This window comes from Podarcis gaigeae (genome assembly GCF_964106915.1).
Source record: "Podarcis gaigeae genome assembly, chromosome: 2".
Lineage (NCBI taxonomy): Eukaryota > Metazoa > Chordata > Lepidosauria > Squamata > Lacertidae > Podarcis > Podarcis gaigeae.
The window spans coordinates 35,098,965-35,113,995 of record NC_139679.1 but is presented as its reverse complement, the minus strand read 5'-3'; the positions used below and the strand labels follow the sequence as shown (position 1 = coordinate 35,113,995).

Below are 15,031 nucleotides of genomic sequence, written 5' to 3'. Positions count from 1 at the left end.
AGACAGGGACTTTGGATCTCAGCACATGATCCATGGGACTAAGCTGCTGTGCTCATTAGGCCTGACACTGCACCAAGTCTGTGCAGACTGTGTTCTGACTAATGAAGACTCAACTCCAGCTTGAGCTGTCTTATTTACTGCTGGCCTACTCATAATATGGGCTCTTGTAAGTCCTGCATGGTGTTTGATACTGGTGCTGGGGTGCACTTCAACAGTGCCACCACAGCAGCCAATATGTACCCATACCTGTTATCAGCATCGCTACACACACAATCACCGTTCTTTCCATTTTCAGTGCTCAGACTGACACTGAGAGGGAGTCAGGAAGCTCAGGGGAATCCCACTTCACAGAAGTATTTAGAGAAAAAAGAGAGAAGAGTGGGGAGCCCCACAAAACAGCCCAAGGGGGACCAAGCATACTCAGAGGCCACTGAATGATGACAGACTGTTTGGTTTGGGGAGAGGAGGAGAGGATGAAAATGAGTCTTCCACTCTGTAATGTTTTGTTGCAGGTCTCACTGGTTCTCTGTGCTTCTGACGTTTGGGGTGTTAATGTAGCCATAGCAGAATCAAACCATGGAGAAGAGGGTGGCAATATTGGGGAGGGTGTAGCGGGTTGTCTGGTGCAGTGAATGGAAGCACTCCCTGCTACAACAATTCATTGCAAATCACACTCGCAACTCCTTTTGTCACACGCAAAGAGTGAGCACAATAGAGGTGCATTTCACAGCACATGTTGTTGACTTCAGCAGGCATTGAATGCAAGTCTCCCACTGTCTATCAGGCCATCTTTTCTCTCTATCAATGGGCAGGGAGGGGGTGTTTGTAGCATCAATGGGTGACTCTTAAACTGTCACTTGCCCTGGGCTGACTGGCTTCCTCTTGTCTTCTAGAACCCTACAGTCCAGCCGTGTGGGTGATGATGTTTGTGATGTGTCTCACTGTCGTTGCCATCACAGTCTTCATGTTTGAATATTTCAGCCCTGTTGGATACAACCAGAATTTAACCAGTGGCAAAAGTAAGTAAGTTTCCAAAATTGCACACAGCAAGTGAGCCTTAATTTTTTGGTGGGGGCAAAGACAAAAAGCAGGATGTAATAAGCATGAGCCACCCTGCTATTATACACTCCACATTTAAACAGTTGCAAAAGATAAACAATTCTCAGCATCTCATCAAAAGCATTGACCTTTGGAAAGAGAGCCCGTGGCAATCTCCAGCAGGTGGGATTTCTCTGCCTCCCCACCACAAGAGTCCCATGGCATTCCAGTTTCTGGTGTAAGGATTCCTCCATTTATTTATTTACTTTAGTTATGGCATTTCCAGACATCTCCTTTACCCAGCAAAACCAGGGTGCAGTACAGCACTCTGTGGCGACCCAACGATATTTATTTCTTTATGGTCGCCATCTTTTTCACACCACCAGCACCGATAACATTTCCATGTGCACACATAAACCCCAAACAAGAGAACGTAAATGTGGCAAATGAGACTGGTAAAGATCTCTGTCAAAATATGTGCCGTTGTTAAATATTTAAGACCTGCCAGACATTTTCTGCAGTTCGTGACAAAATCTGGAAAAACAACCCTTTAGATTTTAGGAGAGCAAACTGAAAAGCACCCAAAATGCCCATTTTGAGTCCCCTGCTGTGGGGAGAGAGACCCAGTAGCCTTTCAAGCAAACTATATGAACACTGGCAGGACTCCCTATCCTGTTTATTTACGTGTGTATAGATGGACCAGGTGTAAAAGCAAACAGGGCTCCTGTGCCTTTAAAACAGATGCACGGAAGGGAACATGTCAATGCAGATTTTCTCACCTCTGCATGATAAAGCTGCAGAAATTCTGGCTTCTTTGCAGCTATGGAAGGCACCAGATTGCATCTGGTAGTCAGCACCTGCCTTGACTCCTTCCTGTAGGATATAGTGCCTTTGGATCTCTTCCGAATCAGTCTAGAGGGTACCAAGGAAGCCCTCCTGATCACCCAGGAGCTGGTCCTTAAGTGTTCCTCCTGCAAGGGCAGCAGCCTTAGGTCAGACTGTCCTGGATTCCTGTGCAAAGAAACAAATGCATCCATTGCAGGCTGATCCGATCCAGCTCTGAGTCATGTCAGCATCTTTTGTGTCTGAACTGTCAACAGCTGGCCGGATCAGCCAGCCTGATTTGTAGGCTCGCCTGTAAACTCCGTGAGCGGTTCCTCCTGTTAACAGCTTCCGCGTCTTAAGTGAGCTGGGCAGAAGATTTCTCACAGCTGCTTGGAGAAGCTGTCAGCCCCAGGCCAATCCTACCATCCCTGCCCTTGATAAATGCTCATTAAAACTTACACATCCTGACATGTGGGGAATGAAAAGGCTCCTCGGGTGCTGAGAGATAGGTCCCACACACCCTCCAGCCACCTTTGGCTAGCCTTTTCCCTGGGAGAGCTCCCCAAATGCCACCGTCCCACTTGACCTCTGAGAATTTGCTGCTGAAGGTGGATCAAACAAAGGTAAAAGATGCTGGAAGTCAGGAGGTAGCTACACGGAGAGAATAGCCTGGAATAAAAATATACAACCTATTTTTAGCTTTCATCATCCAACTCTGTAAAAAAACACACCAAACCTCTGGCAGAGTGTGAGTGGCTGGTACCCTGCTGCTTCCTTCCTTCCTCTCACTGGAAGCTGCCTTTGAACCATTCTAAACATTCTGGGTTTCTGATTTTAGGGTGGGTTTTTTTTTGTTCTTTGGCTTGTTTTGTTGCATTCTTAATTTAGAAATGGCAGCAGAATCTCATAACTGCAAACAGGAGGGAAATGGAAATATGAAGAACTCGCAAACATTCCTAACTGTGCCACCGTCCCTCCTTTGGCCTCATTATTACCATGACAAGGGGCTGATGTCAATGTCCCCCACCTTCAAATCACCTTCTTCCTGCTGGGTCAAGAAAACAAGGTCCAGAGTGTGGCCTGCCATGTGCGTTGGACTGGTGACATGTTGGGACAGCTCCATGGTTGTCAATGGCGGCTATGAAGTCCTGAGATACCCCAGAACCAGCTGACTTGGCATGGATGTTGAAGTCTCCCAGAAGCAGCAGTCTGGGACTCCTCAGCACTGCCCCTGAGACCAGCTCTGTCAGCTCAGGCATGGAGACTGCTGGGCAGCGAGGCAGGCGGTAAACCAGCAGAATCCCTAATCTGTCCTGATTGCCCAATGCCAGGAACACACACTCTAGATCCCTATAACTGGACAGAGAGCCTGGAGATAGAGAATCTCTACAGACCACAGCAACTCCCTCTCCGACCCTTGAGTCTGGCCTGATGCTGTACTGAGTACCCTGGTGGGCACAGCTGGGTGAGACCAACTCCACCCTGTTCACCCACCCAGGTTTTTCAGTGATACATTCCAGATCAGCCTCCTCATCCATAATCAGATCATGGATGAGGGAGATTTTATTCTGGCATTCAACAGCAGCAGTCGCATACCCGAGGGCCGACTGATATGACAATCACAATTCCCCAGGTTGGAGGGGGGACGGGTACACGGCAGTCACTAACTGCCTGTGCTGTGTGCCACTCACGCAGCTTGCCCCTCCTCCCACGCCATACCTCCCCCTGCCCAGAACTGCTGCAATTGGGCCTCCCCTGCTCTCCCCCGCTCCTCTCCTCCCAGGCACATCGCAAAAAATGCCCTTTAAAACAGTTAAAAAAAACAATTTAAAAGGATATAAAAGAAGAAGCCCTTTTTGCTGAGCAGCAGCAGCAGCCCCTATAAAACCTATCAAGCCCTGCGCTGGGCCAGGTGGAGAGAGGCAGGAGCAGGGCCCTCTGGCTCTCAGCAGGGTGGTCCTAGAAAGTCTGAGATCTGCTTAAGTGAAGCCCCACATTAATTGTTTGGGTTTTGAAGCTTTCCCCTGTAGTCATAGGGTCTAGAAACTTATAAACAATAAATGATGAAGATTCTCAGAATTCTCAATAGATTATACTGGAAAGGCACTCCAAGTAAGATCGTGGTGCTTATTTAGGTCTTCTTCAATGTCATTTCCCAGGCAAGCTCTGAAGCTAATCTGCCAGCATTCTCAATACTGTGTCTGAGTTGAGCAATAAAAAGGTTGCAGCAATTGTTGCAATCCAACAAAGGTCAAACAGATTATGAGGTCTCTTAAGTACACTGTTGGGTTCTGGATTGCCCTGGTTCTCTCCTTCTTGACCTTCTGCTTGTCAAACTCTGCTGTGCCTACATCTTTAAATACAAGTGCATGTCTTTGCTTAACAAGTGGAAGAAGCAATTCCTTCCCAAAGCAAATCCTGCTCACGTGATGAGCCTTAGCAGAAATGGTGGCCAGAAATATTTCAGCAGAGATCTCCAAAGTAAATAAAATGCACGTGTTTTACTTCCGAAAGCTTACAATGAACGAAAATGGCTTATTTCTAGCAGGAAAAACCTGCTGCCTACAAATCGCTTTCCCTTCCATCTTTTCTAGAATCTGGGGGGCCTTCCTTCACTATTGGCAAGTCCGTCTGGCTGCTCTGGGCTCTGGTTTTCAACAACTCCGTTCCTATTGAAAACCCCAAAGGGACTACAAGTAAAATCATGGTGCTCATCTGGGCTTTCTTCGCCGTCATCTTCCTGGCCAGCTACACTGCTAATCTGGCAGCTTTCATGATCCAAGAGCAATACATTGATACTGTCTCTGGGCTCAGCGATAAGAAGGTGAGGAATGCTTGAGCAATGGTGGCAAAGGGAATGAATGTCGAGTGCTTAGGCCATGGGTGCAACGTTTTGTAGCTTGGAATATCCCACAAGGAAGATGTGCTAGTACTGACTGAATGGCAGGACATAAACTCAAGTTGGTTACATTTGCTGGCTTTGGTAAGCAGCTAGAGGAAACCTGATAGCTTTTGGTTACCAAGGAAAATTAAGCCCACACAAAAGTGTCCCTTTCTGTGCCCACCTTTGCATCTGTAAGGCTGAAGATAACTCAATGGCTTTGCTTTTTACTCTCAAAGTTTCTGACCTCTGTATTACTGGCTCCCAAGACACTGTTGCAACATGGGCTATAAACTGAAATAAGTAAATGTAGAAAATTATGTAGAAGATTATGCTAAAATGGTGGTACTGAAGTACACACTCAGGTTGCCTCCAGACTGTCAGTTTTATACAGTGGTTAGAGTATTGGACCAGGATTTTGGAGACCAGGGTTCAAATCTCCACTCTGCCACGAAGGTCACTCAGAGACCTTGGTCAAGTCACTCCTTCTCGGCCTAACCTGCCTCACAGGATTGTTCATGAGGGTAATATAGGGGAGGAGGAGAACTATGTATGCCATCTTGAGCTTCTTTGAGCAAAGATGGGTTACAATGCAATACATTAAATAAATAAAAACTTTTTGTAGGAGGGATTTAAGCACATACCTAAAATTTAGGTTTGCAGCCATTCAAGTGGATTAAAGGGCTCTGTCACTCTGGTGCAACAAACCTGTTGCTTTTTTTAAAGGATCAGTTTTTTTGTGGTTTGGAAAGTGGCAAGGAAATGCATTGAAAACTGTGGGATGAACAGTTGATTTAATGGGAAGACATATAACCACTGCACAAACAAATCAGGATGAATCCATGATGAAGGCTGATGGTTGTATAACCTTCCCACTAACAAATTGGAACAGATGCCCAGTAAGGGCCAGGTCTAACCTCCAACTAAGCTTTGTGCAAGCAACTCAGAGTTGAACACTCAATAGTTAGGCTGGAGGAGCCCAGAGCCCTTTCTGAAATGCGCATCCTCAAGTCTGAATAGAAGGATGCTGCTTCCATTCTGGATCTGGCAACAGACTTGTCCTTGTGGTGTCCTTCCCAGTTTCAAAGGCCTCAGGAGCAGTACCCCCCATTCCGGTTTGGAACAGTTCCCAATGGCAGCACCGAGAGGAACATTCGGAGCAACTACCATGACATGCACTCGCACATGGTGAAGTACAACCAGCGCTCGGTGGAGGATGCCCTGGTCAGCCTCAAAATGGGGTAGGTTGCTGCATTTCCCCATAAGAAAGAGCAGCGTGCAAGAAGGCCTCAAGGTATCTGTGCCACACTGAGTTCATTCATGGCCAGCCCTAGCAAATATAACAGGATAAGTAAATATACTGGCATATACTTCAATAATGACGTTGAGATTGGTTGTTGGAACTGGCCTATTTCACCTTCTGGTTCTTGTTTTCTGTTTGCTTGTGAGCTTCTGCTTCAGTGATGACAGACTCAGGAAAACATTCTGATACAGTTCCTGTATGCCTCTCACACAGATTGACACTATGGCATGCTGCATTTCTGACCACTTCCTTGGGGCATTCGCAGGACTGGCCACCATGTCAAAAATGGGCAGCCCATAGCAACTTGATCAAGTCACCATCCTACGAACAGGATCTTTATTGACTGAAGTTTCTCTACACGCTTGATGCTGTGTGAGATTAAACCATAAAGCAGCTCTCTGCTAATGATGACTATGTTTCAGTATCCTGTCACATAGCTGGCTTACTCTCTGAGTGTTGACCTAAGTTCCTGGTTCTCACTGTGAATCCCTTCTCTCAATCCACAAACATGTGAACTGGGTATCTATATTCTGTCCAAACATGATTATGTTTGTTCTGGGTGGAAGTTTGCTTCCTGCTGTTGTGAGGTAAATGTCACAGACCAAGTGCTGGCCATGAGATGCCCAAGTATCTTGTTTTCAGACTTTTCTAACAATCTGGATGTTTGGGAGTATGTGTGTGTCACATGTAAGGTTCCTGTCTTTACATGTAATGCAAAATTTAACAATTTTGATACCCCGGTAAGTTGCTAGGTCAATCAAAACAATGATTCTCAAGCATCTTTATAGAGGTTTCCTTTGGTGCGTGATGGGTGCGTTCCACAGTGAATCCTGGTTTCACTCCTGTAGATGTAGCTAACAAGCCTCGAAATATTTAGTGCCTCCTAATTTTAGCAACAGAAGTCTCCACGTTTCCAGATTTTGAATGTATTACTCATTAGTAGGAGAGTCTTCTCTCTGCTACCAGCTTCTAATTCACCCTCTAATTTCAATTGCTCCATTCCTTTCTTTCATTCCTCTGTTGCTATCCTTTGTTCTGTTGACCTCTTGTTGTCCTTTTTAAAAGGCAACTTGCACAGCACAATGAGGCTTGAGTGTGATGTGGTATTCTAAAACTAAGGGAGTGAAAGCAGTGCAAGTTGACTGCCCTGTTGTTTATGACAGTGGGGTAATGCTTGCTTTCCCCCAAGGCCATACTTTTGATATGGAGAAAGTGATTGCCCCCCCAATCACTCAAACTGTGAGATTTTGCAGCTGGGAAAAATGTGATTTATCTTCCAAACTATTACAGTTGTGGCTGCCCTGGAGAATATGCTATTTACCACCATTTTGTGAACTTTTTTTTTTTTTACATGAATTGTTTGAACAGTGTGCAGTCCCCTTCTTCAGTGTTAAGAGAGGCACAAGTTGTTTCCGAAAAAATACAAGCAAGACAATGACATATGCAATCCATTGGATTGAAGATTCTGGGACTGTCCTACAAATATGGTCAAGCCCACAGATGAGAACAGCTTCACTTGCTTTCTTGCATCATTTTATAGCCTGGCACTTGGCACTGTGGGACCTTCTAGCTTACCAACCTCCCTAGTGTGGCTTTTGTAGTTGCTGTCCCTTAATTCCCCCCACCCTCTCCATCTCTCTCTCTTTCTCTGCTTGATTCCAGAAAGCTGGATGCATTTATATATGATGCTGCGGTGCTCAACTACATGGCGGGCAAGGATGAAGGTTGCAAGCTAGTGACCATTGGCAGCGGGAAAGTCTTTGCCACCACCGGCTATGGCATTGCCCTCCAGAAGGACTCCAAGTGGAAGAGGCCAATTGATTTAGCCCTCCTACAATTCCTGGGAGATGGTAGGTAGTTCTTTTTCTCCTCCCCCCAAACACACTTTGCTTCCTCATCCTCAGGGGTAGTTGTCAGTAGTCTCCTATGTATTTTTCTCCAAGGGGTCACAGAACAAGAAAACCGCTGTCTTAGCAGGTTTGGGGGGGGGGGGACACCTGGCCACAAGTGCCTCACAAAACACAAAGCTGAACCCTACTTAATCTTTATTCCCTCTCTCCTCTTTCCACTTTCTCATCCACCCCTCCATGTTCCCTGGCACAATCACAACAGTTCTGTGTTTATTTAAAATTGTATTTATTTTTAAGTGTGAAGGTGTTAAACCCGTCGTCCTCCCCCCCCCCCAAAAAAAAAACCTTCCAACAGCCTGTCAGAACCTCTGACCCTGAGGGGCAAAAGAGGCACAAGGATGGCCCCCCCTCACAAGTCCCTCACCCTCCCTCCCTCCATTATAGCGGTTGCTTTAAAAGGCATTTTCACATGCAAATAATAACTGGAGGATAAACTGGAATTTAAATTGGAGCTGCAATTTTAAACATGTTTACTTGAAAGATAAGGCCGCATTCCTAACCATGTCTATTGACTTCAGTAGGGCTTGCTCCCAATTAAATGGGGTTAGAAATGCAGCCCTACATCATCAAAATTAGTACAATTATATGATGTTTGTGGGTGGGATCATTTATCCCACGTGGGACAAACTTTGCTCCTATTGTGTCTCCTCCAGTATATATTTTTTCCTTGTGTTGTTGCTGGCCAGGCCCCCGTTTATGTTACAGTTGCTGCATGTATTTAGGCCTCGGTTGTCTCCTTGACCACCATGTGGCAATGCCTCCTGTCGGTTCTGTCTTGCTGGCTGCTTCGCCCCAGGGTGCTAGGACAACTGTATGCTCGGATTCTGGCTCTCTCCACTGAGCCACCAGCCTGTGACCGGAGTTCCTTTCTGGCCATTAGGGAGAACTCTGAAAAGGTTTCAGAGCACTGTTCCTCCCTGCCACACCGTTTGGTAGTCCACATTAAATCAAGCACAATGTCTCCTTGTCAGGTGTCTGGGAAGTTATCTCGCCCTGAAATCACTCTCTCTTCCCTTCAGTAGGAAATAAAGCTCTCTTGTCACTCTGGAGACCTTAACAAGTGATATGTGTGCAGGGTTGGGGGAGTTCAGATGGGAGTGTTTTAAGGAAATGTCGAACATAATGGGGGATCAGAGAGCCAGAAAAGCAGACAGGCTATGAGAAAAGGAGAGGAAAAGGGAAGGTCAGTACACTGGGAGCCAGTGTGGTGTAGTGGTTAAGAGCAGTAATCTCGTAATCTGGGGAACCGGGTTTGCGTCTCCACTCCTCCACATGCAGCTGCTGGGTGACCTTGGGCCAGTCACACTTCTCTGAAGTCTCTCAGCCCCACTCACTTCACAGAGTGTTTGTTGTGGGGGAGGAAGGGAAAGGAGAATGTAAGCCGCTTTGAGACTCCTTCGGGTAGTGATAAAGCGGGATATCAAATCCAAACTCCTCCTCCTCCTCTTCTTCTTCTTCTTCTTCTTCTTCTTCGACTTCTTCTTCTTCTTCTTCTTTTTCTTCTTCTACGTATGATCAATGACAAATATGCTGTTATGTGAACAAAAGCAAGTAAGGTTAAAGAACACATCAGAGAGTCCCTTTAATGAGTTCCTGTCACAGTCTTGACTTGTTGTCTCTTCTCTGAACACTGCTTCTTGTGTTTTAAAGCAGAGAGGTGTTCAGTGGTGGAGTGACAGTGAGGAGCACGGGGTGAACATCCCAAATGTGGACAGCTGCTCCCAGGACTCTGGCCTGGGTGGAGACCATACCTTCTGGCCTGATATTATATATTGGGGGGACCCACGTGGTCCCTTCCAACTCTACAGTTCTAGGATTATACTATAATGCCCATGAAGCTGGTAAGCTTAAATTTAAGCTCTGTTGTCAGGGGAAAGGTTTTTCCATGGTATAGACCTCCAGAAATGCTTAGTCCTATGGAAGGTCATGGGAACAAAGGACATTTTACTTGAGTAGCCATGGGTATTTTGGCTGAGGTGGACAATGAATACTACAAGCCAAAAATAATCTAAATTTCTTCAGGTTCAACTATCTGTGATGCAACTAGCTGTAATGTCAATCAGAGGAGATCCCTTTGCTAGGATTTGACCGTCTTCCCTTCTTGTTATTTGTTTATCAGGTGAAACACAGAAGCTAGAGACTGTGTGGTTGTCAGGGATCTGCCAAAATGAGAAGAACGAGGTGATGAGCAGCAAGCTGGACATTGACAACATGGCAGGCGTCTTCTACATGCTGCTGGTGGCCATGGGGCTGAGCCTGCTCGTCTTTGCCTGGGAACACCTGGTCTACTGGAAGCTGAGACATTCTGTACCCAAGTCTCACAAGCTGGATTTCCTTCTGGCTATAAGCAGGGTAAGGATGCCATGTAGATATGTAGTCATACCCCTTCTGTTTTCCAATGCAATATCTATGTCCCCTTTGAGATTATTCCTAATGTGACACATAGACAGTTTATTCTTCCAAGCCACTGGTCATATTTGAACAGAGGGCTTAAACCACAGTGTTGCCCTACATGCATAAGTACAAAAGAAGGAACCAGTGCAAAGTGATACTGTAGTTGGGAGGTGGAATAAGCCAATAATTCCATTTCACTTTGTCTGACTCCTGGTCTGTCCCCACGTTCATACCAGGAATGGTTAAAAACAATCTAGTATTCACTTTCAAAACAAGGGTTATGCAGGTGGCTTAAATGAATTAGTTTTTATTTATTATATTTCTATGCTGCTTTTCATTCAAATAAATCCCAAAGCAGCTTACAAACAAAAAATAACCCTAACATTATAGATAATCACAAATACAAGATACTGTATTTTTCGCACCATAGGACGCACCGGACAATAGGACGCACCTTGTTTTAGAGGGGGGAGAACAAGAAAAAAAAAAACTCCCCCTCTCTGCCCAGCGCCCCTTCAGCGAAGCGGCAGGAGGTGCTGCGCAGAGAGGGGGAGAATTTTCCCCTTCTTGTTTTCCCGCTCTAAAACAAGGTGCCGTTTAAGGTGCGTTCAGGCGGCTACCTTGGAAGCCTGGAGAGCGAGAGGGGTCGGTGCGCAACGACCCCTCTCGCTCTCCAGGCTTCAGGTTCCTTTCGACCTGCTCTTTGGGGCTGGCGGGGGGAAGCCCACCACCAGACCCAAAGAGCAGGTCAGGGAGCAGCAGAAAGGCGCGGCAGCGAGGCTCCTGCCATAGCCGCGTGTCACCTCTCCAGCCAGGAGAGGGTTGCGGGGTGCTTCTTTAGCCCCGCGCGCTCTTCCAGCTGGAGAGGTGACGTGCGGCTATAGAGGCTCCAGCCGAGAGAGGGTTGCGGGGCTATGGCATCTTCGCTCCATTTTTGAAGGGGAAAAAGTGCGTCCTATAGAGTGAAAAATACGGTAAATCTCATAGAATTACAAATCAACAACTAATAAGCTACATCACAATTCAAGCCAGTCACATTATATGATTAACAAACTAATACAGCATTTATAATCCATAAAACAATGTTAACAACAACAAAATAGCAACCGAAAGATAAGCGGAACACATTCTCCACACGTACAGGTTCCATGGACAGCTTCCAGTCTTCCTCATGCCAACCTGAAATTTTAAATTTGAAAATGTATTTTTATGGAAATTAGTTTTTCCATACATGGTTCTGGAGGAATGATATCAACCAGTTTTAACAGTAATGATACCCATGGTGGCTACAGCTAGCAAAGGAGGCAGAGTGTAAAAACAGAAACCACCTCTGCCCTGCACGGTTTTTCTTTAGGGCCACCTGGGCCTTGTTAACAAAGAGTGCTCCAGCCAGGCACAACCTTCTGCTAGGAACTAATGAACAACGCTGCCCACAGCTGCCGGCCCCTGCTCCTTCTGAGCATGGTGTCAGCTCTTAGGCAACCACAATTCTTTCAGGTCAAAAATGCAACATGTGGGCAGGGCAGGCTCAAGAAAGCCTTCCATAGTCAACCTGCCTGCGGATAAAGCAACAAGTGTGCTGCTGCTCCTCGTGTACACTGAAGGAGCCGCCTTATCAGTATTTGTAGCCCAGTCATGACCCACTTCCCTAGTACTGGCAAGACAGAGCAAGGCTTTCTGTGACAGCTTCGTGAAGCAATTTGTAGAGGACTGCATCACTGATGCTTAATTTGTGTGAAATGTATTTGAAATTAAACCAATCAAAAACCAATCTTTTCCCAATTAGAAATTTACTGGAGAAAAGACCAGGAAATTGATTTGCCTGTTCCTGGTTCTACTGCATTTACATTTCAAGGCTGCACCGTCTGCTCCAACATAAAAAACTTTAACTGTTTCCGGCCAGTGCCTCACCTGATCAAAGTAATAGGTGTTTAAAACTATTTACTGTTGAGCGGAAGCAAGAGAGAGATTTGTTCCTACATAATCTGGATTGATATCTAGTATCAGAATAGGCCTCTTTCTCATTACAGGGCCTTTTATTGTCACCTCTGTCCTCAATCTGTTCTTAATTAGTTACTGTATACAGTGGTGCCTCGCAAGACGAAATTAATTCGTTCCGCAAGTCTTTTCGTCTTGCGAGTTTTTCGTCTTGCGAAGCACGGTTTCCCATAAGAATGCATTTAAAATCAATTAATGCGTTCCTATGGAAACCGCCTTCAGACCAGGTCCGGGGACAGTCTGTCCCCCGACCTCTTCTGAAGGCCGGCGGGGGGCGAAAGTCTTTGCTTCCCCCCCCGCCTGCCTTCCCGGGAGAGCAGAGAAACGCAGCGTTTTAAATACCGTATATACTCGGGTATAAGCCAACCCGAATATAAGCCGAGGCATCTAATTTTAGCAAAAAAACCGGGGAAACTTATTGACTCAAGTATAAGCAGGTTCACCACACCACAAACCTGGTGGTGGTGGCAGCAGTGGTGGCGGAGGAGGAAGGAGCAGCCCAAAAGACTGCTTTCAACAAAAGCCCTCCAGGACAGCGGAGAAATGCACTGCGTTTCTCCGCTCTCCCGGGAAGGCAGGCGGGGGGGAGCAAAGACCTTTGCCCCCCGCCGGCCTTCAGAAGAGGTCCAGGACCTCTTCTGAATGCGGGCAGGGGGCAAAAGTCTTTGCTCCCCCCCGCCTGCCTTCAAAAGCCATCCGGGATAGCGGGAAGCGCTTCCCTGCTATCCCGGACTGCTTTTAAAATGCTGGCGGTGGGGAGCAAAGCCTTTCGGCCCCCGCCGGCCTTCCTGGACCTCTTCTGAAGGCCGGAGGGGGGGGGGGAAGGCTTTGCTCCCCACCGCTAGCATTTAAAAGAGGTCCCCGGAGATTTCCCTATGGCCTTTCTTCTTGCAAAGCAAGCCCATAGGGAAATTCGTTTTGCGAAGCGCCTCCAAAACGGAAAACCCTTTCGTCTAGCGGGTTTTTCGTCTTGCGAGGCGTTCGTCTTGCGGGGCACCACTGTACTTGAGTATAAGCCGACTTTTCAGCACATTTTTAATGCTGAAAAAGCCCCCCTCGGCTTATACTTGAGTGAGAAAGGAGCCCTTTCTCACTGCTGGTCCCACCGCCGCTGCTGCCCGTCTCTCGCAAGGTTGGGAGAGGTGCTGCCCTGTGCTGCGCCTCTCCCAACTGTGGCTCCTATGCCTGCTCCTGCGAGCGGCAGAGGCGGCGGCAGAGGGACGAGCAGCCCGAAAGCAGTCTTTTGGGCTGCTCCTTCCTCCTCCGCCACCGCTGCTGCCACCACCACCAGGTTTGTGGTGTGGTGAACCTGCTTATACTCGAGTCAATAAGTTTCCCCGGTTTTTTTGCTAAAATTAGGTGCCTCGGCTTATATTCGGGTTGGCTTATACCCGAGTATATACGGTATTTAAACTTGTCGAATGCCATCACCTTGAGGGGCCCTTAAGAGTAATGGGACATAATTATTATTATTACTCAAATTAATTATTTATATGCCACCCATCTGACTGGCTCCTGACAAAAAACAATAAAAACACAATACAGCACCTGCTGGGAGGGGTATCCCACAGGGTAGGCGCCACTACTGAAAAGACCCTCTGCCCGGTTCCCTATAACCTCACCTCTCGCAATGAGGGAAACACCAGAAAGCCCTTGGAGCTGGACCTCAGTGTCTGGGCTGGATGATGGGGGTGGAGACGCTCCTCCAGGTGTATTGGGCTGAAGTTCAGATAACGAGGATTCAGAATGTGTAGGATCTTTAAACCTGAGGGATGGAAAGCAGGAGATAAACATATGAAATAAAATTAATCTAGTACAGTGATTCTCAAATGTGTAAGCTTGATACATTTTAACAGAATTACTTCACCTCCAAGAAACAAAACAGGAAACTTGCGATATTTCATAGAAAACAGTACATGGCAATTGGAGACTGGAATGCCAGAAGTAGCGAGAGGGAGTTGGATCTGTGAATGCTAGAGTGCCTGGGGGGTCAGAAATGAACAACCTCCTGGACAACCCGACTTGGTCAGCAGAAAAGGAGGAAACGTGTTTCTTATCAACCCTGTTTGGTGATCCAGCCAAGCTTATAATGGAATCCTGATCTTTCACCCAAGTTCTGAAACTACTTCAGAAGATTAAAAAATGCCCCACCCACACCTCACCTAAACAGTTTTAGCAGAAAAAGAATGCTTCTTGGTACAGTGGTACCTCGGGTTACATACGCTTCAGGTTACAGACTCCACTAACCCAGAAATATTTCCTCGGGTTAAGAACTTTGCTTCAGGATGAGAACAGAAATCATGCTCTGGTGGCACCGCAGCAGCAGGAGGCCCCATTAGCTAAAGTTGTGCTTCAGGTTAAGAACAGTCTCAGGTTAAGAGTGGACCTCCGGAACAAATTAAGTTCTTAACCTGAGGTACCACTGTATTTCCTTTGAATGGCTGAAGCACTTGGTTTGCAACAGGGTAAGTAGGACTGTCAATATAGCTAGCTTACCCAAGTATCATGTTGCTCAAACATTTTGAACATTCTCCCAGTTCACTCAGAAAAATGTGGTCATTCAGTATTTGTAATGTCTGTCCTGCATGACCTTGAACATTAAGCCAACCTGCCCTCTCCACCCTCCAGCTCATCCCCTTTCCAATACATGCCTACTTAGTCACTGCCTTCCCTCTTCTCTTT

General features: G+C 46.6%; 1 protein-coding gene across 2 annotated transcripts in view; it reads left to right on the top strand.

Moving 5' to 3' along the window:
- GRIN2C (glutamate ionotropic receptor NMDA type subunit 2C) overlaps positions 1–15,031 on the top strand; it is a 92,104-nt gene that overhangs the window by 74,869 nt on the left and 2,204 nt on the right. For both annotated transcript variants that reach the window (XM_083727941.1, XM_083727940.1), the window contains exons 8-12: positions 894–1,019; positions 4,458–4,687; positions 5,825–5,985; positions 7,710–7,897; positions 10,077–10,309. In XM_083727941.1, the coding sequence (XP_083584067.1) occupies positions 894–1,019; positions 4,458–4,687; positions 5,825–5,985; positions 7,710–7,897; positions 10,077–10,309 (938 nt within the window). The remainder of the gene's footprint in view (positions 1–893; positions 1,020–4,457; positions 4,688–5,824; positions 5,986–7,709; positions 7,898–10,076; positions 10,310–15,031) is intronic.